Here is a 26,398-nt window from a genome sequence, read left to right on the forward strand (position 1 = left end):
CCACTGACTCATACATGTATACCAGCAAGAAACAGTGAAAAAAACTCATGTAGTGTCACAAGGAAGAACAGGTATGTTTTGGAATAACTGTCCTGTCTGAATTTGTGATGGAGAAAGCTTCAAAGCATGCTATCTCACCAGTAGTTCCCAAGAGCCTTGGGCAACAGTACAGCTGCTGCTAGAAAGAATCAGCACACGTGCCCGTGCAAAGCAAGGACCTGTACTCAACAGTGAAGACAAAACTGATCCATGGCACACAAAGATCATACTCCACATTACTAAAACAAACGAAAACAGTCAGAAAACACCACCACAAGATCAAGGAACTGTTTTAGCCATCGCTAACTCCTCTAGATGCCTGAAGATATCCCTCTGTTTGGGTTCTTTGTAAAAGCCAGAGTTTAGAATTTGAAACGTTTCTGTAGCCCTCACAACCTTCTCTGCTTCTTTAGAGACCATTCTCTTTCCCCTCCAACAGGCACCACTTAAGACCTGCCAGTTATCTTTACCTTTCCAGATGGTGTAAGTGGAGTATTGCAGAATCAAGCTGACCATCTTACGGTCTTTTACCTCGCTAGCAGCACTGACTCACTGCCTGACATTTGTGGGACTGCTCTGCTGCCAGGTGACCTGTTATTACAATACAGACACACCAGGACCCAGAAGGCTTACTTAGCACTCCCAACCTGAGGCTACAATGGAGAAAGGAAGCTCTAACACTCCCTTTTACGAGCAGAGGCAACGTCAGAGGGACATGATGGAGACCAGCTCCACTACACGTTTTAGTTACAATGATTCTGGTGCATCCACTTCTTGGAAATACTTAATGTAAGAATAACTTAAGGGAGCTTTACCTTGACAGTTGGATGTAAAGAGTGGAAGAGTTTAAACTACAGTATCCAGTGATCACTAATGAGAGTCAAATTCATTATTACATATATAAAACCTAATACCAATAGAATATGTAATACACACATTGAATGTATATTATATAGGTAATACACGTGTGTGTGTGTATATATAAATATCTAAAAAAATGCATACCTGCACATGTAAAACAGCAATTATAAATACCAGGATTTTTCAGTATAAATTATAAATACCAGGATTTTCAATTATAAATACCAGGATTTTCACAGTATTGGAATAATTTCACAATTTCACAATCAATTATAAATACCAGGATTTTCACAGTACCATATCAGCAATACTCTTCTTAGTGGCCAGCATATAGAAATGTCACCACGTAAAAGCTGCAGTGCAGAAGTCACTACAGTATCCATGTACCTGGACAGCCAACTCTTTCCATTCTTCATAATGAAAGAATAGCAATTATAATCAAGGAATGATAATTTAATGAACACCCACATTATTTCATATACAAAAAGCTTACCTGGCCCTACTTCTCTACATGAATACTTGCAGTGATGTCTTCACTCTCACAAAACACAAAGACATCAAAAATAAGACAATAAATACAAAGCTGACAATGTAAAGTGAACAAAAGACCTCCAGCAACAGAAGAATTACAGGGGGATAAAAAGAGAAATGATTCACCTTTGGTACAGAATAGGTATCCACGGATACGTAGAACGTCTCCAAAGGGACAAAGCCCCAGCTTAACTTAAAAATTGTCTGATTGAATTACAGTTCATTTGAAAAAAACATTAAGAGATGAAATTAAGCTAAAAAGATAACTAAACAAAGGGTTTGTATCTGTTTAACTCAAAGTCTTAAGAACATATCTCATTATGTATAATGTCATTAGTTACGTGCGTTTTACAAGTATAAACAATCCAGGAACTACCAGTTCTTATAGGGCAAGACTGCACTACAGCTCAATCCAGAAGCACATCATGCCACTTAGATCTCTCAACACTCACTGGCTCACCAGAATTCACTAATTCACTCACACACTATCAAATAAATCACTTAACACAGTCTTTGCCTCTTCAACTACTTCAAACATGATGTAAGATGGTATAGCAGTGATTCACATCAGTTCTTGAACTTACCTGCAATGCAGGCAGATTTACGGAGATGTACAAGAAAAGCTAGGCATCTTACAGAATCAGACAGCTCAGTTACATTGCAAAGGATATCTCAAGATACCTCAAAGCAAACTACTTGCAATTTAATCCTACTATCAAGTTTATGTACACATTCAGAAAGCCCAGTAGATTCAGCTAGATTCTTTATAGCTACAAGACATCCTCTAAAGGAAAGGCATAAATGGGAGCAGCAGCTCTGTAGCAAGAAATGCTTGTTGACAGTATTTACTTCCAGCTCATAGCTCAGTAAATTACTTTAGGTCTGGTTCAAGCTCTATGTATTTACTTGGATATTATTCAAGTTTGTATGCAATTTCATTTGCACTTTATAGACCTTCATCTCCATCGCAGATTTTCTTACTGTTCTCCTTCACCCATTCATTTTGCATAAAATAAAAACTAATTCGTGTTTCTGGGTAGTACAGATTATTGATACTTAACATACTCACTGGCGTTCATCTCTCAACAGAAGGCTCAGGAAAAACTCCATCTTTTTCTTCTTTAAACACTGATGCAAAATACATGTTAACTGGCATCCTGGTTTTATCAGTATTTCACATGATGACATCACACATCAAGCTGTCAGGTGCCACAGCACAGAGGCCTGTGTAGCTGCACTTCCTGGTCCTGTGCTTCCAGCAGTCTTGTATGAGTTCTTCCTCTTCAAGAGAAAGGTACACTGAGAAAGGACAGACTATGGTTCCCAGGAGCTTTCAGTACTCCTGATTATGGGTGATGGGAGTGAATTGCTCTCTTCTAGTCAGTGCATTTAGAAGCACAGCTGGAAAATCCTTCTCTCCCATGAGTTTGATTTCTTACCTGTAACTACTACTTTGTCATTATCGTACATTCTTTTACTGTTTGTAGTAAATCTGTTAACTCTCCCTTCTCTTAATTGGGTTGTTTTTGTTTTCCTTCCCCCCAAAAAAGGAATAGGAAATTGAAAAGGAGCCAAGGAGGCCTTCTTCCTCTTCTTTCCCCCACTGTCATGTGTGAAACAACATATTTCTGTACTACAGTTTAACATCCTCTCACTGCACATACTAAGTGCTTTCTGGAAGCACGGCTTACAGCACTGCGTATCAATAAACCTGAACATTTCAAACTAACACTGCAAGTCTCTGGCTAGCAGAAGGAACAGAGACAACCTTATCCCTAATTATATTTTACATATGAGGACCACAGGTTGTGGCACCACTAGAAGTGGCTTTGCAAACCTTCTCAGATAAACAGCTCTCAGGAGAAAAGCTTCCAAGTTCTCCAGAAGTTGTTCAACGTTCTCCTTACTGCTTTCAAGGAAAAAACGTTGCCAGAAGATGATTAAAAATAATAGACTAGTATGTAAAGAAGCACAGAACACTATGAAAGTTAACATTTTCTGAACTTCCTGAGAGCTCATTTTCCAAAATATAAACAATTCCCTTGATACACAAGCAGACTGATACATAAATTCTCAGCATTATTGGTGAATTTGGAGAAACTATTTCTACTCAGTAGACAGAACATATGCTCACCACAACACATTGAAAACTAATCTCAGGTGTCCCTGCATTTGCAGAACTATGGTTGATCAGAATTTTCTCTTCCCTGAGACAATATGTACAAATTCTGTAACACCTTGTAGGTCTCCAACATCCCAAGGACATTGGACACGATGAAAGTGTCAGGCCCTGGTCTGCCAATAATGCTGCATATGTATTCAGTGGATGCATGCTTAATAAATTACCACCGAATCCCCATTATGTACCTCCTTATCGTTCCCTGAATTGAAGTGAGCATCTACTAACATAATGACACTGAAACAGAGCTTCAAATAAATAAGAATTAGAGTTTTCTTCCATTCAATCCATAGTTCACTAAAACACTACACCAACACATTAACAACACAACTTTCTAGAGCTGTAAACTAAGTACCCAGAATGTTTTCTGTACAATTTCCAAATGTTGCTTATTTCACACAGAGTGAAAAGAGCTACAACAGAAACAAATACATCAGCTTACTTTATAAGCAGCCATAAGACTTTTAATACTGCTTTCTTACATTTCTTGAATTCAAAGTATTCTAGTTAAGATGAACAGAATTTGAGATTTCTCAACTCATTCTTTTCTTCCTCTGCTTCAGTCCAAAGCAAATATTAACATTAACAGACCTCTGCCCAGCTTTCTTTGCTACTGTTATACAAACTGTTCAGCTGTCATGAGCTCACAGCTGCTACTACTCCAGCCCCACGCTCACCTCTTGTCACCACATCCAACAGTACTCCTTCGCAGATGCTTTCCAGCAAGTCCCCTCCTCTGAAAATACATTCCCTATTGCAACTCTCCATCTGAATCCTGCTGAATGGTATTACTCCATTCTTATTTTCATTTGAGAGGCTCTTTTCCTCTGCCTACAAAGTGGTCTATCAGTGAAGCTTTTGTCATGTTTTCAAATCTTTCAGCTCATGTTCCATCTGCCCCTGATTACTTATAGTTCTGTGAGTCTAACTGCCTGCTAATAAACATCTGCTAATATAAATCACTGCCTTTCTCCAGTCTGGTTTTTTGTTTTTTTTTTAATATCACTTTCCAGGTTTTTTTAATAAGCATATATACAATCATTTCTTTCCTTTTGCACCTACGAGCTTATTTTTTCTTCTCTTTCATCCTCTTTCTTGATGTTACTCCTAGAAAAAAAAAAGCAAATCAGTTTCTAGTAATCTAGCTTCTTACAAAGTATCAGAATCTGTTCTCCTAAAAAAGAATGTTTTTTGTTCAAATACCAGTTCACTGAAGAGTATTTTTCACTCCAGAGAAATAAGTCTATTTTTTAGTAATTTATCTTTCTCTACAGATGATCCTCTTGTCATATGTTCTGACAATTGTTTTTGGTTTCCAAAGCATCCACGTTAGTAGTGTCTCATCATTTGCTACGCACTTCTCAGGACTGACAACATCTGTTTTCCAATCACTTAGAGCCTTCTATCCAAATTGTAGGGTTGCAAGGCAGGGCCGTGGGTTTCCGAGGCTCGCAGGGGCCTTGAGGAGGGCTCGTGGGAGGGAGGAACTCGGGTGTGATCGGGTGCCACGGGACCGCGGGGTGGAGCGGGCGCTTCGGGTGTATGGGTACAAGAGGCTTCGTTGCACAGCATTGAACTGGCACTCGGCGCTGGACACTGTGTGTGACCGCTCGTCCCTGGGCTGGGGATGTCCAGAGCGGAGGGGATATAGAGCCTTATGCTGTATCGCGTCTGGCCAACCGGTAGCAACACAAATCTATCCGATTTCCTTCCCCATCCACTTCTTCACACTCTCAGAACAATGGGCAGCAAGCTGTACAGCCAAACAGTCCTTCTGGGCATGGGTGGGGGACGGTGGTCAAGCACTCAAGGAATTTTGTCTTCTGAATAACTTTGTTTCTCTCTTTCCCCAAAGCTAGCAAGCCCAAACTCACTTTCTACTATCATCCCATTCAATTATTTTAAGTATCCATCTCCTTCATAGTTTATTTCTGCACCTATTCTGCCTCCTCGGCTACTTCAGTGTTAGAATTTCTACTTCTTCATAGCCACTTAGGAGGTCACAGAGCCAAAAACACAGAAGCCTGGAAATGTACAGCAGTTACTATATGAACAAGCAAGGACTCTTACCATATCCTTCATGTAGAAGTAGATATGTGCAGACTTAATACAGGAGACAGCACACAGCATGTAGTAAAGAAATAAAAAGTAGTTATTCTCTTCGGCTATGTAAGTAGGTTAAGTCTATCTAACAACAACTACTTGTGCATCTGTCATGGATGTTTTTTCATTTAAACAAATTTTTCTGTTGGATCAGCACATTCGGTGGGGACTCTGAGCAACACGTTTTGCCTATGGAATGGTCTCATCATAACAGGACCCTATGCATCTAATGATAATCTAACTTTAGAGCCACTGAATGCTTTGAGGAACGTGCAAGTCATCATCCAGCCATTGCTGAAAAACACCAGATCACGTTAGTGGTTTGGCACAAGGTACCAAACGGATTAGAGTTCCCCACTCCATCCCCACAAATATGGATCCACAGAAGAACAAACCTGCATCAAAACAACAATACAAAGGAATTGTTGTTCCAGGTAGGTATGAAGAGAATCCTAAAATAAGTCGGGACCATACAAAGAAAGTTGAGAAGCATTTCTCTGAGTTGACTAAACAAGATGTTAGAACACCAATTCTTTCAAGTACTTAACTCCAAAACTTTTATTTCACATCACCTAGAATTCTCCTAACCATCATAAAAAAGACAAATTACACACCTACCATCACCTTTCAGATAGCCCAGAAACTCTGCAGGATTATTAAGTTCTTCAGTTCTGGCAAAAAAAAAGGCAGAACGTACTTTATAGGACAGGGACAGCTAAGTGCAGCAATCTCTGCTGAAGCCATACATCTCTCTAGAAACAAGAATAACTGAGAACAATATTTGGGCCTCACAGATACAACATCATTCACATTATACACTACAGAGAAAGGGAGGTCTTGAACTAACACAAGGAAAAAAACCGCAAAACAAAATCTAAACTAAACAGGTATAAGAACACAGTCTAAAAATCCTGTAACCCACTCAGAAGATTGCACCAACCAGACTTAAATTTCCCAGTTTTGACTGCATTCTGGTCAGCAAATTCACTTGTTTTTGCTTTTCTGGTCTCAATTTCTACAGCACAGCAACCACCACATACCACTTCCAGGCCACATCAGTGCACATGCTTTCCTTTGCACCACGTCCTTGGAAACTCCTGCTCTGCCTCACTATAGCAGACAGCAGAGACCAACCAGCCAAGAAATGGAAATAAAGACTCAAACAAGCTAACCAAAAAATGTTATAGCATCTATATAAGCAGCTTAGAAGTTCACCTTATTTTTGTGAAGCTTAATTCTGAGTGTAATCAAAGCAGCAGCAAATGCAGGTGGAAGAGGTGACTGAGTAACGAGGAGCTCGGCCTACTTTCCCCACAGACTGAACATGCAAATCCTTGCATGTCAGTCACTGATGGATCCCTTTCAGTACTCATCTAACAGTGAAATAACACAAAAAAGCTAAAGAAAGCTCAACGCAGGAAGACTAGTATTTTTCTAGAAGAGTATAACATCCAACCAAAAAAGCTCACAAACTAGCTGCTGTTAAACATGTTACCTCTTCACCTTCCCTCAGTGACTGCACCAACAGCCACACAGCATTCACTCTGCTTAACAAGGTCTGACAATGCTCAGAACTAGGAAGAGGCAGCTTCCCTAAGATCTAATACATAACCATCCAGCTGACATAACAGCAGCGATGCTCTTCTCAAGTACTTCAAACAAAACCAGAAATATTTACCACAACTGTATCAAACAAGGCAGCCAAATCAGTCTGACCATTTAATTAGAGGGTAATTTACATAACAGATCAGTTGGTTCAGCAAGGTTTAACAGAAAGGGGGAGCACTATATTGTTTTGCTTCTCAAATAAAAGAAGGATTTTAAAGATAGCAGGAGTATGTAGCTTATTTTCAAGGACTCTTTGCTTTTTGAAAATTCAGACCTATTAGCTGACACTTGTCAAAACATCAGACAGATGCTTTTGTCCACAATTTTTATGGTAAACTTTCCTCAAACACAGATTTTTAAATTGGCTTACTTCTGCATCACATGACATCCAAACAGGGCTTACACAAACTAACAAGCTTCTGTTAAAATACTTATTGCTTTCCACACAGGTAAATTACTGTTCTCAAGGGCCAATGTAGGACATACACAGAAATATAACTGCATAAACTAATTGTAAAGATACAGGGGCCAAACAGATGAATACCTGCTCTGAAACTCTTGGCCAGAGAGATACCACAGTAATGCTGATTCACATTCATTTTCCCCCACACCACTTACACAAAAAAGATCAGAAAGCTAGAAGGTGTTTTAGAATATCTGTGACAAGTCCCAACAAGTTTGAAAGTGTATTTCCAATATTTCAAAGTCTAGATCACAGACAAGTAACTAAGAAATTAGTATACTCCTCCACCTGTGTACGTACATACAGAAAACCTCTTTTCATACAGAAGGGAGTTACTCTGGTTGTCTTTAACAGAGAAGAGAGCCAGAGATACTGCATTTATTCTGGAAATTTTCTACATCCTGCTCAGAGCTGGATGTCTCTACGGAGACAAAAGCTGTATTTTGTAAGCCTGAGTCAGTCATAAGGCTTGAACAAGCCTGAAGGGACAGCAATGCACAGCAACAGAACAGAGAGCAAGGTTTACAGTTTGTTCTGTTAAATACAAACAGATTTAATGGAATTTGGAAGCGTACATGATGTTATTCTGAAGTCAAATCTCTCTTACCAAGGAAATTAGATTCTGATCATTTGTAAGAAACAGATCCTGTCCAGGAGAAATTATACACTCCAGAAACAAAGACTACAAAAAAGAGCCATTATGTAAGTACCAACTAATCACTTTTACCTTGCAAATTGACCCCAGAAGCAGCTTTGCTTGAATACTGCCATAAACTTATCTGAAAAGCTTCTAGCATGTTTAAACTATGCATGGGGCCCATCTCTATCAGTGGAACAGGAAGCTTCCCCAGACATGTTTATGGATGACATCTTACCTTTGTTTGGTAACTTAATGTTACAGCCTGGAATCAATAGCACTCAGACTGCATCTCACCACAAATAGAGATCTTCATCTAAGTCAACACTAACCAGTGCTATCATAAACAGTATCTTAACAGCTAATAGATGATCACTGTACAATGCAAAATTTACTTTTGTTGTAGCAAAAAGGTACTTTTTGAGATTTTACAAATAAAATGTGAACAAGCTTACTAAAATGCACTTTACACAGACAAAAACAGTGCAAGTAGAGACAAAAATAGAACCTAATGTTTAAACAAGGCAGGCACTGAATGGCTAGACTGTAGAAACGCTTCAGGAGGAACAGTAATGTTTTCCCCTGCGTACTGCTTCACACCAACTTCTACCCTTCACCGAACCTAAAAGTTCTTTAGCTGAATACAGCTGCTAAACTGAAACATGTAGGGAAAGTAACAGTGACCCACAATTTCCAAAGAACCCTAAGACTTCAACTGCAAATTTGTAGCATGCAGAGGACACAAAGGTAAGTTGTGTATGTAAACCACTGCTTTATCTTAAGAACAACAGTGAAATGCTAAAAAGTAACTAGTTGAAAAAAAAAGTAAATTACTCTTTCCATGGATCTATTTTCCAGTCTTCTGAACCAGGCAGTAAAAGTCTAAGCCTAGCAACATGATTCAGAGACAGAGTATGAGAAAGCAAATTTTCCACACAGAAGCTAATGTTTTGATATTTCCTTTTTTTAAAGGTTCTTATTGGAAAAATATGAAGTGTCAGCTTTTCACATAGGAAATACAAAAAAATGATATTAGAATGCAGACAACAGCAACAATCAAACAAACAACAGCAAAAAAAACCCCAAACCCATTAAAAAACCACCACACCTGCTTCCAAAAGAGCTACAAGTTTGCCTTTGACTCTCCTTGTATTGCTCTGTATTCCATGCTGCTTTGTGTTCTACCAACAGCCCCCAGAGGAACACTTATTGAAGTTCTTAGCTCTCTGGTCATGTTGTCAGAGTTCAAAATGGTTGACTTGAGAAGGAAAAGCAACACATCCAATGTAAACCTAGAGCTTTATTTAATCTCTGTAAAACATTCTGCTGTGTAGAAGTACAGTGCAGTTCCACTGCATTAGTCAAAGGTCCCCCTCGGAAACTGATGACAAGTTATATCCTGTTGCAAGACCCAGTTATACTTAAATTGAAGAAAAGGAAAACCTCAAATCACTATCGTCTCTCCCAGATGTCAAAGTACTTTAAATAACAAGCAAGACAAACAGCAAAGTTTCTGATCAGGATTAGAACATTTAAGCAAATTAGAAAATAAACTGTAAATTATCAAAAGAGTCTCTAGCACTCAAAACGACTGAACACAGATCCTGTGTACTGGTAAACTTAGTTTACACTGAAAGTAAAGGTTATCTGCATCACATTAAGTGAGCACGAGGCATCTCATGTTTATGGGTAATAAATAAACACCTGTGGCCTCTCACATGTAGACAGGTAACAGCTACTATTGAGCAAGGAGGTTAATGCTGTATTTCTCACCTGATCTTCTTCTTCATCCTCTTCATCTTCTGCCAAACGCTGCCTGCCCACTTCATACAGTCTGCAAACTGTATCCATGTTCATGGAATCCATGCTGCCTTGATTCTGAAGAGGAAATGCCCACATAGCAGTTAGCTCCAGGAATTAAGTATTGCATTCATATTTAATAACCTATGTGGTCTCATGCCTGCCCTCCCACGTACTAGCAGCTATACAATTAGCACAAAGAACTGATACTTTTCCATTTCAAAAACTAACCCAGAAGTGATATAGTATCTGCTTTCTGCTTCTGTCATCCATGAGTTACGCTCTTATGAACAGACTTAAAACCTTCTCTGGATACCGAACACACTCTGGGTTAGCTCTCACCTAGCTGCACATTTCCTTTCATATTTGTCTCCTTGCTGTGAACACTGAACCATGACAAGTGGTTAGAAGTTGACAAACAGCAAGAGTCCCAGAAGACAGCAGTCTGATCCCCCATCATGTCCTTAAGTAACATTCCCAAAAACTCTTACAGAAGAGAAACACTCTTACATTGGCCTCACCGATCTTGTTTAACTGTTAAATTCTTGCATTTTCAGTCTGTAATGACCAGCAATACACGAAGTATTAAGATGACAAGATTTTAAATTAGTCACTATTTATTCCCAGCCAGGTTATAAACGGCGTACTGACAGCATATTAAAGAACTAGATTCATTAGTTTAATGTGACATTCCCAACAACAAACCAGAAGTTTGACTCAGTAATTTTTGCTACATATCCTTAGCTTCTGGGATTTTGCTAGGAAAAATAGTGAATAATGAATAGATAAAGAGAAATCCACAGAAAAGCTTCATGGGGTGTCAAAAGCATCTAGCATTTTCCAGGCATTTGATGTAGTGCCAATTTTTATTGGAAACTATTGACGTAAATAGCAAAAAAATAAAATGTATTTATCTTTCTGAGGAGCAAGGATGCTATATAGCATTTATTTTAAGTAGGAAGTATTTTAAGAAAGAAGGCAAATGCATTTGAAAGTTAAGGATTCAGAGGCAGAAAAACAAGACAGCTTTTAAGTTGAACTGTTGGTGGAAAACAAGAGGTGAACATCTTCAAACCACCATCACCAGTTAGCACGTGAATTTAACGGTACCTTTTAATTGAAGGTTTTAAAAAGAAAATAAGACTACAGATATGGAAACCAGAAACATAGCTCCTTTACCTCAATGACAGCCAGATAGCAATCCTTGCTGTCTGTGCACAAGTCAAAGATATTCCGCTTTACATCTATGGTAGCTGGAAAACATGGCAAAATGAACTCAGTTAACTGCATATTAGTGCTCGTTGGAAGAAAAGACCTATTTATCTATGTCTAAAAGCAGGTAACAAAACATTGGGACATGAAGCAACAGCTGAAGTAAAAATGAAATTAATATTTGCAACTAACTCAACCTGTAATAATCATGAAGAGTATAAAAAAATTGCCTGGGAAGTTCTTGACCTGATCTCCATTGTAGTTCCTCCCTTGATAATACATTTATGTACTTCCCTAAGCACAACAAGCAACAGATAATCATCCAAGACACAGCTCAGTCCCCTGACTGCCACCTATCTCCTTTCAATAGCATAAGTCACATCCACATTTACAACAGTAATGGCTATAATAGCTGCAGTATAACTGCAGAAGCTTTGCAAGCTAGAAGCCAAACTGGCAAAATTTTGGACTACCAGCATGGGAAAATGCTGAAGGGAAAAGTAAAATGGTGAGAACAAAAAAGATCCTTCCTGAAATTAGAGCAATGGCATCTTGGCCAAGTGACCTACTATCTCAAGATTATGCCCTACTTGCAAAAAGGAAGGAAAAATAAAGCCAGAAATTCTGAATGGCAGCAAGTAATGAAGCCACACATAATATACTTGGACCTGTTTCAGCATTAAACACAACATCTATTCTTCCATCAGAATAGGTTACAGCAAAATTTGTTTAGCTACACATGCAAAGGGGAAGAAGTAGTAAATGTTACAGAACAGAACTTCCAGCAAACCTTCAAACCTCCAGATCAAGCTATTTGCCCATTTACCTATAGGTTTATAATCAGTCGCATTGAACGTCCTGAAAGAAGAGCCAAAGGGGCTTCTCATTCTCTCTTCCAGAAGTTCATCTTCATCATCTGCCTGCAACATAGCTGATACAAAGAAACATTATTCCACAAACCCACCTTCCATTTGTCACCATCCTTAATCAACTTAACATCAAACTCTGACAAGAATTCTCTTTTATATTTAATAGCTTTGCAAGACTAATTTAATAGCTATTCTTCCAGAGCTGCATTTATTACTACTGCACATCACTGAAGCTTAATATGGAGGATAAAATTACATTGCCAAGTATAATCAGGTCTGCTATTACATACATTTCCTTTTTCAAAAGGTTGATTTCCTTTTTTAATCTCTCAAGTGAGTAGTGATATTGCTGATGTTAGAGAAAATTGTCTTTGTCAGCAATACATGCAACGTAAGCTTTCTGGTGAAAAAAAAGCCAACAAAAACCAACCACTAAATAGTTCACATGTACCAGTAAGCTTTGCAGTAGACAGACTCTGAAGCTTCCAATTTCACTGAACAAGTATACACTTATTACTATCAGAGATGTCCAAAGACAGAAATTAAGATGAAGAAATCCTACCTCCATACATAACTGTGCCTGTATAGTTGAAGACCACACGACACTGATCCAGTGCAGGAACTGTGTGTAATAAATGGAAAGTTCGGAGGTCCCACTGAAGAAATACAGGCTAAGGAGCAACAGATCATTGAAAGTGCCTGTTTCCTTTTCAGTGCAGTGCTGAAAAGGTAATTAATTGCTTTCAAGAAACCTCACTGCTACTCTCTTGTAAATATAATAGAACTAGTTTCAGATCCTAGCACTACCTTCAAAATCAAAAAGCTTTTACTGAAGACATCATTCCCACTCACCAGATGTTACATAGAAGTTTCATGGTAAGTGAATAGAAAAGAGTAAGGGTAAAACCAAGCGCATTAGAAAAAAAACCCTCAAGTATTTCCACTAGTCCAAAATCAGAAGTATAGTCCAGATTTAAACTAAGTGGTTGCCTGAGAGTCTCATTTACTTGATTCCCAGACAAAAGCTGTTGCTAGTAAACATAATTTATAACACATCAAATAAAAAAATATATGATAAAAATATATTTAATAATAAAAAATATACAGAACTTCAGCAAACAGCTGTTTGTTTTTCAAATAAATCATTTAGGTTTCAACACATTATCACTGTGGCTGAAGGATACAATTTCTGTGTTGACTATAACCTCTAACCCATTGGGATGGAAAACACCACTGATGGTCATGTTGAACTTATCAAACTTGTGGATGGCTTGTGCTGATCTGACATCCCAGAGGACACCATCATTTAGGACAAGGTCATCAGTGGGGTTAAATGTGGCACAGTTCTTCTTGTAGTTGTTGGCAAGATCTGGGTTAAACAGAGTCAATAGCTTGTTGCCAGTCTGAATATCATAGATCTTTTAGATTAAAAAGAAAGAGAAACATTAGTCACAATTTGTAATTGTACCTGCACCTTACCACAATCCCATGTTTTAGATGGCTTCTAGAATCACCCCAGCTGCATTTGGCTTTATCATTTCAACTATCCTTAAGATAAGCATTCCTCTGTCAGTGTTGAACAGTTTTTCACATCTGGAACCTAGTGTCAACATGTTTTGGCCAGCACTTAACATACAGCAGGCTTGCCAGCATACTCCAATGCTGTCAGTATAACCCCATTACGAAAAGTGAGGCATGAAGCTGCAGACAAATGTACTGCTTTGTCTGAGCCTGTTTCAGAAACACAACTGCTTTTCAGAGTAGATAGTATTTAGGAATATTAAAAGTCCAAAGCACAAGGGGCTGGTGGGTCAGGTCAAAAAAACAAACAAACAACAGAAAGCACTTTAAGGAAGACCTGGAAGATGAAAAGGGCTTTAACGTGGACAATCTCAGATCAGTTTAATCTGTAACACTGTAGAGCTCAGCTCTTCTTAAAACTTAGTAAAGAAACCATTCTCTAGTATAGGAAAACAATCTGTTTAGCAGATAAACACAATACACAAACTGATCTGACTTCCAGATTATTCAGTTAAAAGGAAGGGGCAGGAATGGATAGTTTGCTTACACACAAAATATTTATGTCACGTTTATAACCTCAAACAAAAGAAGTTATTTGTTATTTTCAAAGCTCATCCTGTAGCTCACACATAGAGCCTCACAGTACTCAGACCAGCTAATAAACATTCTGTGAAGAATTAAACTCTTCCCACAGCTTCACAACTGTGACTTTTACTGGTACTTACATGGGCAATGTCTCCTTTTGTGCCAATGACTCTGTCTTGAGAGTGCTTGCTGAACTCCACATATTGGTCATCTGGGAAGGAATGCCTGTAGATACAGTCAGTAGAGATGTCAGGAAATGCAGATTCAAACTACTGGGGTGAAAAGACTTTCCTCTGCCATTGACCGTGGCATATGACAATACTGAAATGCTCTACTGGCATTTACAGGGAAGTATTTTGCAAACACAGATCTGCTAAGAAACACAAGCAGCACGTCAATAGAATCACAGAATGAATCTCAGAATGCCTTAAGTTGGAAGAGACTTAAAAGATCATCTAGTTCCAACCCACTACAGCAAGCAGGGTTGCCAGTCTCTAGATCAGGCTGCCCAGGATCCCATCCAACATGGACTCACATCCAGAGATGGGGCATCCACAAACCTCTCTGGGCAACCTGTTCCAGCACCTCACTGCCTACCAAGTAAAACATCTAACCTAGACCTCTCCTCATTCAGTTTAAAGCCACTCCCTCTTGTCCTATCACTATCAGACCATGCAAAAAAAGTCAGTCCCCTTCCTGCTTGCAGGCTCACTCCAAGTACTGGAAAGCCACAATTACAAGTTTCCACATGGAAACGTGTAATAAAATTACTACTGCAACAGGACTGGCACCATAAATGTATCACTATTTGCAGGAGTGACCAGCAAACTGCAACAGGAACAGTCAAATGCTTATGCACGCGATGGTATGTTGAACTTTTTATCTGAAGAATGCTCTCTATAGCTGACTTACACAGGTCACAGCAAAACTGCTGCTTTCAACCAAGGCAGATGATAGTCTAACCTTTTAAAGGACAAAGAGCCTCCTCCACTTTCAATCAGAGCAATTGTAAATATTAAGCTCAATTTGACATATTTTCTTCGGGATATCCAGGTCCAAAAGTTCCATTATGCAAAATCAACATGTTATAACATTCTGTAATAGGCTACAAAAAGACTGTCAAGGCGACAGTCTTACTAATATCAGAATACCAAAACCAAACAATTTTCTACCTTCAGGAACAAGGATCATTTTACTAATCTATCTTGCATTAGATGACTCTTCAGGTAAGCAGAATTTTCAAAGATGTCTGTACTCAATAAAACAGGGAAGATGCTAAAAATAAAATGTGTTACTTTTCTCATGTTTTCATCACAGACACTGAGGGAGCTGTGCCACCCTGTGTTCCTTCATGGAAGCTTGCCCTTAGGGATTCTGCCTATACTGAACATTTCTAATGAAACACCACCCAGAGATCAGAATACACTTACTTCATATCAAAGACAGACTTCATCCCCCACAGTGCAGACAGAGGTTGGCTCCACGTAGCAGAAGTCAGCAATAAGGATCCATCCTATATTTCCAGATAGGAGTGGAAGAGAAGGAAGGAAAAGAACGCCAGGGAAAACAGAGGTTATTGTTTTACTTGTACACATTAATTTAGACTTACAAGATTAACTTCGGAACTACAGCAAGTTTTGTGCTCACTAAACTGCTCCTATGGGGGTAATGTCTCAGTATTCAACATTATACCAAGAGCTGGTCATGCTAGATAGATGAAGCAAAGTGTTACAGATAACAGTGGGAATGATCTGTTGATGTTATGATGTTAATAGCAAATAAAAGCAGGATTATCTCTGCCTGAACTCCTCTGACCTCTGAGTGGCACATTTTCTGCTTTAAGTTGATTACCTTCTATTTATTCCTAGAATTACTCCCTGTGAGATTTATTTTTTTTCCAGTTTGATAGAATGCTAGAATATATCTCACACTCTTAAGTCACTTTAAACACTTTACCAGTCACAGACATGTAAATCCATCATTTAAGAAGATACACAGCCCTAGCATCTTCTCGAATATATTATCTTGGGAAGAAAATAAATTACGTACTCATAAAGGCAGTATGTAACTACTACTAGGACTTTCATCACAGACACTAAAAGCCAGCCAGTAGATGCACTTGAGGTTTACATATCCAGATGTGCCCCAAATATACCAGGCTTCAGTCTATGAGAACTTCAGAACTCAGCACAGGTCTCCAATTACTCACCCTTGATGGTTCAAGGTGCGTGATAGCAGAGTTATGGCAGTTGTAACTTGCCTCTTCCTGTCCACTGAACACATTGTACAGTTTCAACTGCCCTGTGCAAGTACCCAGCATTAAGAATCGTTCACGTGCAGAAAACGCACAGCAGGTAAAGCCACTCTCATCCTCATTTGCTTCCCGGAACACAGAAATTGGACGGAACCTAGAGGAGGCAGAAAAACAAGAGTTACCCGAAAGACAGCAGAAAAACAAAAAAGAAATACTGAGTGAAGTGATGATACTAATACCAGTCCTCACTAATCACATAAGCTAAAGTTACACTTTCCTTCTAAGACAAACTAAATGTCAATTTTAAGACTACTGGTCAAATGAGACGGCTATGCTACTCTCTCCTGTAAAACTAGCAGTACGTATCTTCCAAAGGAGAACAAATAAGTGTGAGCTTCATCAACCAATGTTGAAAATTATTAGTATCACTGAAAATAGTCTTTTGTATCCTTAGTACTGACCCTTAGTATGAGAGAAACAGAGCTTCTAAAATAGTCTTGCAAAGCTCTGCCATTTGCCACTGCTGAATTTAAACACTTGTCTGTCCAAGGAGGCCTCACTGTGGGATTCCACAGCCTGAATTCAGGAAAGGCTTTTCAGCACAAGGCACATTCTGAGAGGGAGCAAGAAGCGTTTTGCTTCCTTACCTGCTAAATATAAGATGTCTATCAAAGCAGCCACCATCCACCCCTCCGTACTTCGGAAAGGCTGCCCTGCGGGTCAGCCGTGAGGTAAAGTTAGTTGGCGCTTGGCGCCTCTGTTTTGGCTCAGGACACTGGTGGGGAGTAAAGAGAGAGAAAGGGGGACAGGTAGCAACAGGGTTTTTGCAGCGGGCATGCTGCTCCCTAAGGTACTCCGTGATTATACTGTCCAGCGTGGGTGGGGAAGGAAGGTGTCTATCCAGCTGCTTTTTGATAGCTGGGCTCTGGCTGTAGGCGCCATGGTCCGACTTTTGTCGCAATACTCTGATTTTTCTGCCATTGCAGGAAGATGGCCTCTCCCTGACAAAGCTAATTCTGCCAATCAGAGGAGAGTTGGTGGCATAAGAAGGGCTTGGAAGGGCAAGTGGACCTTGAGATGCAGGTGGCCTTGACTGAGCATGGACAGCTGTGGCAGCAGAGCCTACAGAAGCGTGGCCACTCAAACGGGCTGAGATGCCATTCGCTATGCGAGGAGTGCGTGGCAGGGCCACAGGAGAGGCAGCAGCTGCAACGGGGGTGAAGGCAGATGAATGAGATGCTGCAGTCATGGGCAGGTCGGCCTCTTTAGTAAGGACAGATGCAGTTTCTCCGAGGCCCTTAGAGATGAGATGGTTCCGAATCAGAAGCAGCAGCTCCTTCTCAGGAAATGTGATCCTTGACTGGGCCACCACATCAGCTTTCTGCAACCGAGCAAGGGAGACATCCGTGCCAATCAGCAATGGCTTCCCAGAGACACGCTCTATCAGCTCAGCGGCATATTTGCAGAACTTCACGTGCTCACTGCGTTTGTCCTGAAGCACTGGCTCTTTCATCAGCTGCTGAATTTGACAGCTGCTGAAGAGGGGGAGCTTGCTGATAATCTGCCGGACCGTACTGCTGCGTGAGAGCCCCACCAAGGCTTTGCAGGCTAATGCTCGAATCTGATCAGCGTCTGTGATTGGCATCTTTATAGACAGCAATGACAGCAGCACTTTGATGCCATTGTTGGACTGCACCACATTCCACATCTTAGCTAGTGTGTGCTCACTGCTCTTAGGGGCCTGAGGAAGCTTTCGCCGAGGAGTTCCAGAGATGAATTTGCCAATAGTGGAGATTCGATTATCTGGGCCGCACACACAATTGATGATGATCTGAAGGGCTGATTTCTGAATCTCAGCATCATGGATGAAAAACTCACCCTCAGCAACTCCAAGGATGATACTAATACCTAGTGAGGGAAATAAATAAATCCTTAAATACTCTCTCTGTATCTTACAGTTTAATCAATTAAATAAGGGGGTCTTTCACAAACCTGAGAAAAATACCTAATTCCTCTTCATTCTAGAGATTTCTGAAGTTCATTTTTTTCTAACTAGCATAAGACAGTCTCCTACCTCCTTGACAAAAAAATATATACACACACACACACTCTCATGCTCCTCCACTTCCTCATCAGCAAGTGAGGAGCAGATCTTTCCTCTGAAAGATCTCAGGCATGGCACAGGATTGCCATCTTTGAGACACCTGTCACAGAAGATACACAGGCATGCCTCTAGTTCTTATTGTAAAAAGCAACTCTTGCAGAAGATATTAACAACATAAACAAGGAGGGGAAGAAAGGAGACTTTGTTATGAAGGGGAAATTATAAGTAATGTCATAGCTTCCTAGATGAAATTAATCTACACATTTCATGTGCACTTCAGAAGATTAAAGCTTCTTTCAAGAAATAGGGATTTTGTCCAGAAAAAAAAAATGTATGGAAGCAATTGTCTCTTGCTTAAAAAACTTAACATCAATTGCATAACTTTTTTTTTCTCCTTAAAGAACTTAAAAAAAAAAAAAAAAAGGAAAAGGAAATAAAAATCTCTTTAATACATAGCCTTAGACCTGACGCAGGTAAGCTTCATCCACCTGCATACAGAATCTGCAGGTAGCCAATTAGAGCATAACTCAAATCTATAGCAATAGCTCTACTCCAATATTCCCAAGGAGACCTAAATTTCTGGTAAGCTGAGGGAATCTAACAGTCCCATATTAAATACAGATGCATGCAAATTAAGCTTTTAAAAATAAGCGTGAGTCAAAGATCATGCCTTCAAATCTGAAATACATCCATAGCACTAATCATGACAATTCTGACTGCAGCCCACTCTCACAGTTACCTGCATCCCTAATGATGACTCTCCCATTATTTTAACCCTTTTCCTCACTGTAGAAACAAACAAAAAATCCATAGTAGAAGACAATTGATAAGGGTGTAATTAATTATGACTACATTTAGCTTACCCACAGTGGAAACAGTAGATCCAGCTTCATCTAACACATCCACAGGTTCTGCCAGCTGCAATTGGATTTTAGGAACCACAGTCAGGATGGCTAGCACATCCAAAGCATAACGTACTGTGTCATTCCTGAAAGCAACACAAAAACTTCTTAGAAGTGTACTCTTATCCAACAAATCACTTTATCACATCTGATGTTTTTGATAATGCTTTCTGATCTATGTGCTGCTCTTAAAGGGTCCGATTCTCACAGAAGAACACACTATCACCTGCAGTTTGTCAAACATCTCATCCTGCCTCCAGGCTCCCACAAAAAATGTAATTTCAAAATTACAAGAGTATGAACTAGACTTATCTACAAAAGCATTCTAAGCTAAGCTTCTTGATCTAACCTAACTTGACATCTTAGTTGAAGTAGGTTTTTTTTTTCCTACTGTGAAGGGGAGCGGTTTAGCAATAAGACTGAGAAACATGACATGGATAAAGGCATCAACTTTGGCACCAGAATAAGAGAGAGACAGATCTGTGGAATATGAGAAGGGCTGTTGAACAAGAGGTAGAAGAGCAGAACAATGGAAAAAGGAAAAAAAAGGGCCGATGGTTAGTAACCCTGTATGGAAAGGTAGGAGTTAACTCAGGCTACAATTAGGAAACAGCTGCAGAGAATAAGAAACAGGAGAACAGAAAGCACCCAGGAGAATGCAACCTGAGAGAGAGAGAGAGAGAGAGAGAGAGGGAGAGGGAGAGAGAGGCAGGGGACTGAAGAAGCAGAACAGATTTCAAAGGCTTTCAAGCTAAGCTATGTGAGGAGCTCCTGTTCATAGCAGAAATGAGGAGGAGGGAGTTCTGGCGACAAGAATACAGTTGATAATGAGCCACAGCAGACAGTGACTCATCAGTGAATGCATCTCTAGAGAAGACTACACCAACACTCTTGAGACCAGATGCTCATTAGGATAAACAGAGGCTGGAACACTGCACCCATCCTCCCTGTGAACTGGGGAAAGAATCCTAATTGTACCTATAGCAGACTCTGGTGCAGTTCGTTCTTTTGTAAGAGCAAGAATGCTGCAAATTTCTGGGGAGGTGTGGGGGAGCAGGGCCACAAAAAGATAGTACCACAGTGCCTCAGACAGGAGAGATTTAGAAGTAGCGTCACAAGGTAAGCCCCTCTACAAACGTACTGAGTTTAAGAGCTGGTAGTGTATCATCTAGTGACATTGTTACTGCTTGCTGCTTGAGTTCATCTTGCGACTTTTTCCTCTTTCACATACTGGCTCCTTGCATATTCACAACTCCTTTGCAATATTCTAACTGCTCAGTAAATTTCAAGTATCAATAAATGAGCAAAGGTGATACACAATGTCTTCTCATGCATAAACTATGCTTACTTCATCCAAACATTCCACCCCTTCCCCAGGATTAAGATGCGTCTTGGTTTCACCTTCTACTTCAAAGGTTTTCTAAAACCCTTCTATAACAAAAAGGTGAACAAAAGTAGCACAGAACTGTGGCTAAGTTGCACTATGATGCTGTTTTCTCCAAAATCAAAGGCATGAGGCACCTTAGTTCTTCAGGATTCTCATGGCATGTCTCTCTCAACCTCAGGTTTTCAGTTCTGCTTTCCAGTGTGCCTTTATAAGCACTGTGCAAACTGTAACCACAGCGCAGGCCCCTACTACCTGCCTTAGACACACTAAGAGAAGGAGGGAATCTGGAAACTCAATGGCCATCCTGCCCAAAAGTCACAACTTAGTTTAGTAAAGAAATAGAGTACTACAGCAAACAGCTCACCTTGCATAGTATGTCTTCCAGTTACATGCTATTGAAATGAGCTGAAGCATGAGCTGAACACAAGACAATTTAAGGAAAACCTCTGCTGGCTCCCAGTAGAGCTGTGCTGGTCCATACTCAATCAGGAATTCCATCATCTCTACAATCTGCTCATGGGTGTAGGAACAGGCCTGCCAGGAAGGAGTTGGAAGCATTAGAAAGAGAACACAAGGGGTACAAACTTGTTGATCAAGTCCTTCACTGCTGTGATTTAAACTGAAAATTGCAGTCACGTCAAAGTTGAAACTATTCTTGCAAATTATTTACTTTATTTTATTCTACAGTACAGAAAAAAATCCAGAAATTGTCACGATAATATCCAGTAATAAACTTAATAATACACCTTGTTTCTTTGCAGTCCTAGAAAGCAGTTCCAGACCAGTTTAAGTTGTACTAAAATTCTACTCTGCTTTTAAGATCCTAATCTAGTAGTTACCAGATTATCACTCAAAAGAATCTTATACTAAAGTATTAGAAGGTCTGAAAAATATTCACGTTTAAGTTGTGACTGCAAAACATACTGAAGAAATGGCATTCCAAACAAGCTTGCATTTCAGCTCAGAAAATATTCTTCTAATCGAACAACTTATACACGTGAATCACTGAAAAACAAGTGACTTATGCAAAAGTGAAAAAATATTCTCATGGAATGGGAATATTCATTTCAATATTTCCATTTCAATGGAAAACCATTGTAAATGAAGCCAGAAACCAGTAATGAATGTAATATCTCAGAACAATAAGCCACAAAATTATAAATAAATAAATAAATAAATAAATAAGAAAATAACACAGATTTTGCAGGGAGAAGGGAGATAAAACCAAACTGGCCAACAACAGTATTGCTCCATTCATTCCCAAAAAAAACTATGGTGTCCAAATAGTATCACTTGTCATTACCAATTAAACTCATTGCCAGCATTTTCAATCTATTTTTTCTATAGTACAGACATTGTCGATGTTGAGAGGTTGCAGAATGCTGCTCACCTTGTATGGGGGCTGTGGATGGACCAGAACACCACCTTCAGTGCGCTGGAGTGACTGCTTCACCTGCTCAAGTTTGATAGCAAGGTGAGCTTCAAAGTATCTCCGCAAGGCCATGCAGGTGTGTTTCCCAGTCTGGCGACTGGCAAAGATCTCATCGTCACTCAAGAGAGCTCCCTGGTCTTCCAAGTTTAAGATTTCAAGGGTACTTATCTTCAGAAAGAAAATTGGGTGGAAAGAAAAAAAAGTTTCATTAGTTCGCACTTCAGAAAAAAATGCCACCTACAATTCTCAGCTCAGTATCAAAACCAAACTGACTTTTATACCAAAAACACATAAGCAAACTCTCTCAAGACTGCCGATGAAAGCTTTTTCTGTTCAGATAGCAATTTGCTTGGATAAATATTAAGTCAAATAAGAACCATTCCCCAATTCCACTAGAAATGCAGAAAAAAAATCCAGAAGGTACTTCAGAAGTGCTGTAGTATTATTAGGAATTAGACTGCACAGCTTGCACCCTGCAGTGGCAAGGTCTCTGAGTTTGTACCAACCCCAGCTACCAGGACTGCACATGCCATGCAAAGGTACCAGCTTTTGTACAGAAACAGTGTGTGTTTGTATCCATAAGGTACTGTGATTACAAACACAACTATACCTCTCCCAGAACAAGGTTGGATGTATTTGCATCCAGAAGGGTGCACAACATTACACGTGCATATGGAATGCTGAGAAACATCTGAACTCTACACACTAAGCCACCACTGGTAGAGTGAGTGCTGCTTAACCCAGGAGCTGCACCAAAAAGCTAACAAGAAGCAGCAAGCCTCTGGACAGCAATCCTGTTATTTACAAGAAGAAAAAGAATCCTCCTGTCTGTTACTCAGAAAACTCACCTCACCTTCCTTATCTTTCAGGAAATAAGGAAGAAAAAAAACCAAACAAATAGGTAGAAAACCAACCAGAACTCTCCACGGTTTAGTAATTTGCAGCAGGTAAATGGTTTTGACCCCATTCAGCACACAAAAGTACAAGCCTTACCAGATTAACCAGACGACGAAGGCCATCGTGCCTGTCAAAGAGTTCCAGGACAGCACGGAAAGAAAAGCAAATGGAGAAGAACATGGTAGCATGACAGCAGCCTGAGGCATGGGAGCACTCCATTAGCCATAAGGTATAGTTCACCACATCTGAAAGCACATTATGGGGGTGCATACACACCTAAAAAGCAAAAGAATTTTCTTGAGAAGGGTATCAGACAGTCTGTTGAGAATTAGTCTGAGGAGAATGGCAGTTCTTTGAAACAAAGAAGGTACAACTGTCCCCAGTATAGCTGAGAGTAACTGATATCTGAGATGTGAGATAAAAGCCCCATTTCCAGACCAGTGAAACAAGGCATCAGTGAGATCCTCACGTGGAAACACAGGACTAGCAACTGGTCCATTCCCTGATATAAACATGGTAAATACAGCAGTCTTCACACTGTAAAATTTCAGATAGTCCCTCTGCATCTTGCTTCAAACCATACAAAGAGCTTGTTTCAACAGAGCCAGAGAAGAAAGACATTTTTAGATAAGAAACAAAACTTCTCCTGAATCCAACAGCATCACAAGCTATCTTGAAGTTCTAGTAAACTCTGGTATCAAAGTCCACAGGAACAATAAGGACCATCAAATGCTAATCTAAAGCCTGTCTTTCTCTTGAGGTAGACAACTTACTGGTCTCTTTCCTCAGGCCCTCTCTGAGACGTACAACCAATATGCTCAGAGTTGCACTTGGACATCCTTTACATCGTTTGTTAGCTTCTAACCTTCTGTCAAGGCCAGTGCTAACAAGGACCATGCAGGGAGCTGGAGCACTAGCTGCTTTTATGCCACGTTAGTAGAATTTTTTTTTCCATCTCTTCCCTGTCTGCATTGAACATACTGAGAGGAGATCGAGTAACCAGTTCCAGCTTTACCTCCACCTGAAAATCTGAGGCTTGGCACACACTAAGTGCTAAGGGACTGTGATCTGAAATACCCAAAAGCAAGAGAGGAAATAACATGTGTTCTACCAAGTATTTGTAGATACTGGGAATAACATGTGGCAGGTAAGACATCACCACCACATACAGCTACCTAATTTTAAGACATGCCTGAAGGACATCAAGGGGAAGCAATGCCCATGCAGCATCCTGCCAGAGCTTTGGGTTCTCCTTGTGAACAATCATGCAACCAACAAGTGCAACCAGAAAAATAAGTAAAACTGCACTCTTTTTTTTTTTTTTTTTTTTTTTTTAAGTTCAGAGAAACATAAAGCAAGTCATATACAGCAAGGGCCCATTTTCTGATAAATGTGCAAAAAGAAAGAATATATTATACTCCTCTTGCCTTTCTTGCCTTCACAGATGTGACATATAGACAGACCTGTCAATCATAGTTACCAAGAGGTTTTTGAGCTCACTGAAATGCCAGCAGAATCCCTACATATAGGCCCTTAACCACTGCCTGCCAAGTATATATGTGCTTAAGAGTGTTAAGCACGTCAAATCTAAATGCTCAAGACAGCATCCAAAACTCAAAATAAGCAGAAATGTAGAGTTACTACTTTAAAAGGTCCAGTCTACAACTGAATTAAAGAAAAAAAACAAAATCAGACAGACTATTCCAAGGACAGGCCAGGAATCAGAACAGTCATCACTCATAAGGGAGGACAGATTTAGAAGGCTTAAGGATATAATTTTGTAGTTGCTTTGAATGAACCTCAGAGCAGGATCCTCCCATGTGCCAGCAACTAACGCTTACAAGCTGGAAGTTCACCTTTTTTTCTTCCCCTCCCCTTCCCTTGGCACAGCTGTAACTACAGAATAAACTGGATCAATTGCTGGATCTGGCTCAGCACATAAGTGCTGCTGCCAGTATGGAAAACTGGAATAGAATCACTGTTTCAAGTACCCGGGAAAGAGAAGCTTAATGGAAGTCTGACCCACCAACCTATCAGAAAAGATTCTCACTAGAAGAGCACTAATTAACTGACAGGGGGAGCCTTTTATGATGCATTTTTAAAATACATTAACATCTGAGGTGAAGAACTAGCCTTCTTTATCAGCTGCTTTAACATTTATAAGCTCAGGCCAAAGAGAACTCAATGTCCTTTAACTTGGTTTCCTGCATAATGCATCAGTCTTCTGCTACACGCTAATACCAAAGGAATTGCACTGCTGTCTGGAAGCTTATCAAGGCACTGTAGAACACTGAGCTGTCCACACCTGGCCTGTGGATGCAAAAACAATGCCATGCATATGAGAACATTGGGGCAGGTGGGAAAGGAGTTTTTCCTTCTATTTAGAGAAGAGAACAGGGTGAAATGGGTGAAAGGAAGTAAAAAGACAATGCTAAAAACACAGAGGTCTTCAGTTACATTCCTGGGAACTGAAACTCACACCCTTGAAACAAAACACTCAAATACATTATTATGACTACACTTTCTGTTGCCTCTGCAAATACCACAAACTCTTATACAAATTTGCTGTTAACTTCAGAGATGTTTAATTCACGTTTGAACAAAGTAGAAAGACCAAGTCCCCTGAAATCACTACAGTTACACCAGTTTCCCTAAAGAATGCATCTTACCCTTTCCATCGCATCTTGATTGTAAGACAAATAATACAAGCACATGGAGACTCCTGTGGCTGCCATAGAAGGACGAGGAATCTCCAACAGCTTTTGCACGCCTCCATGAGCAACAAACTCTGTTGCAAACTTGTTGTGCAGCAGCAATGATGCCAAATGCTAAAGAAAGAAGAAAGCAGACTATAACAGATTTCTTCAGACTATCACCAATTCCTCCCTTCCTGCTGCAGAAAAACAGATGGTAGAAAACAAGCACTCTATGCTTTATGCACCTTAATTCCTCCTTCTGTTATATTTAACTGCACAATATCATATCTGGCCCACATCAAACCTTTCTATGGCCTT

The 26,398-nt window shown here is 39.8% G+C and overlaps 1 protein-coding gene across 3 annotated transcripts in view; it reads right to left on the bottom strand.

Moving 5' to 3' along the window:
• DCAF1 (DDB1 and CUL4 associated factor 1) overlaps window positions 1-26,398 on the bottom strand; it is a 49,957-nt gene that overhangs the window by 6,217 nt on the left and 17,342 nt on the right. For all 3 annotated transcript variants that reach the window (XM_065749726.1, XM_065749724.1, XM_065749725.1), the window contains 14 exons: window positions 26,054-26,212; window positions 23,481-23,660; window positions 22,446-22,655; window positions 21,420-21,589; window positions 19,630-19,754; window positions 17,310-18,570; window positions 16,618-16,816; window positions 15,839-15,921; window positions 14,549-14,633; window positions 13,487-13,720; window positions 12,865-12,958; window positions 12,260-12,364; window positions 11,401-11,474; window positions 10,195-10,299 (listed from right to left, as the gene is read on the bottom strand). In XM_065749726.1, the coding sequence (XP_065605798.1) occupies window positions 10,195-10,299; window positions 11,401-11,474; window positions 12,260-12,364; window positions 12,865-12,958; window positions 13,487-13,720; window positions 14,549-14,633; window positions 15,839-15,921; window positions 16,618-16,816; window positions 17,310-18,570; window positions 19,630-19,754; window positions 21,420-21,589; window positions 22,446-22,655; window positions 23,481-23,660; window positions 26,054-26,212 (3,084 nt within the window). The remainder of the gene's footprint in view (window positions 1-10,194; window positions 10,300-11,400; window positions 11,475-12,259; window positions 12,365-12,864; window positions 12,959-13,486; window positions 13,721-14,548; window positions 14,634-15,838; window positions 15,922-16,617; window positions 16,817-17,309; window positions 18,571-19,629; window positions 19,755-21,419; window positions 21,590-22,445; window positions 22,656-23,480; window positions 23,661-26,053; window positions 26,213-26,398) is intronic.

Source organism: Cyrtonyx montezumae, unplaced genomic scaffold (genome assembly GCF_038088225.1).
Source record: "Cyrtonyx montezumae isolate F1298 unplaced genomic scaffold, pur_monq_1.0 scaffold_6, whole genome shotgun sequence".
NCBI lineage: Eukaryota > Metazoa > Chordata > Aves > Galliformes > Odontophoridae > Cyrtonyx > Cyrtonyx montezumae.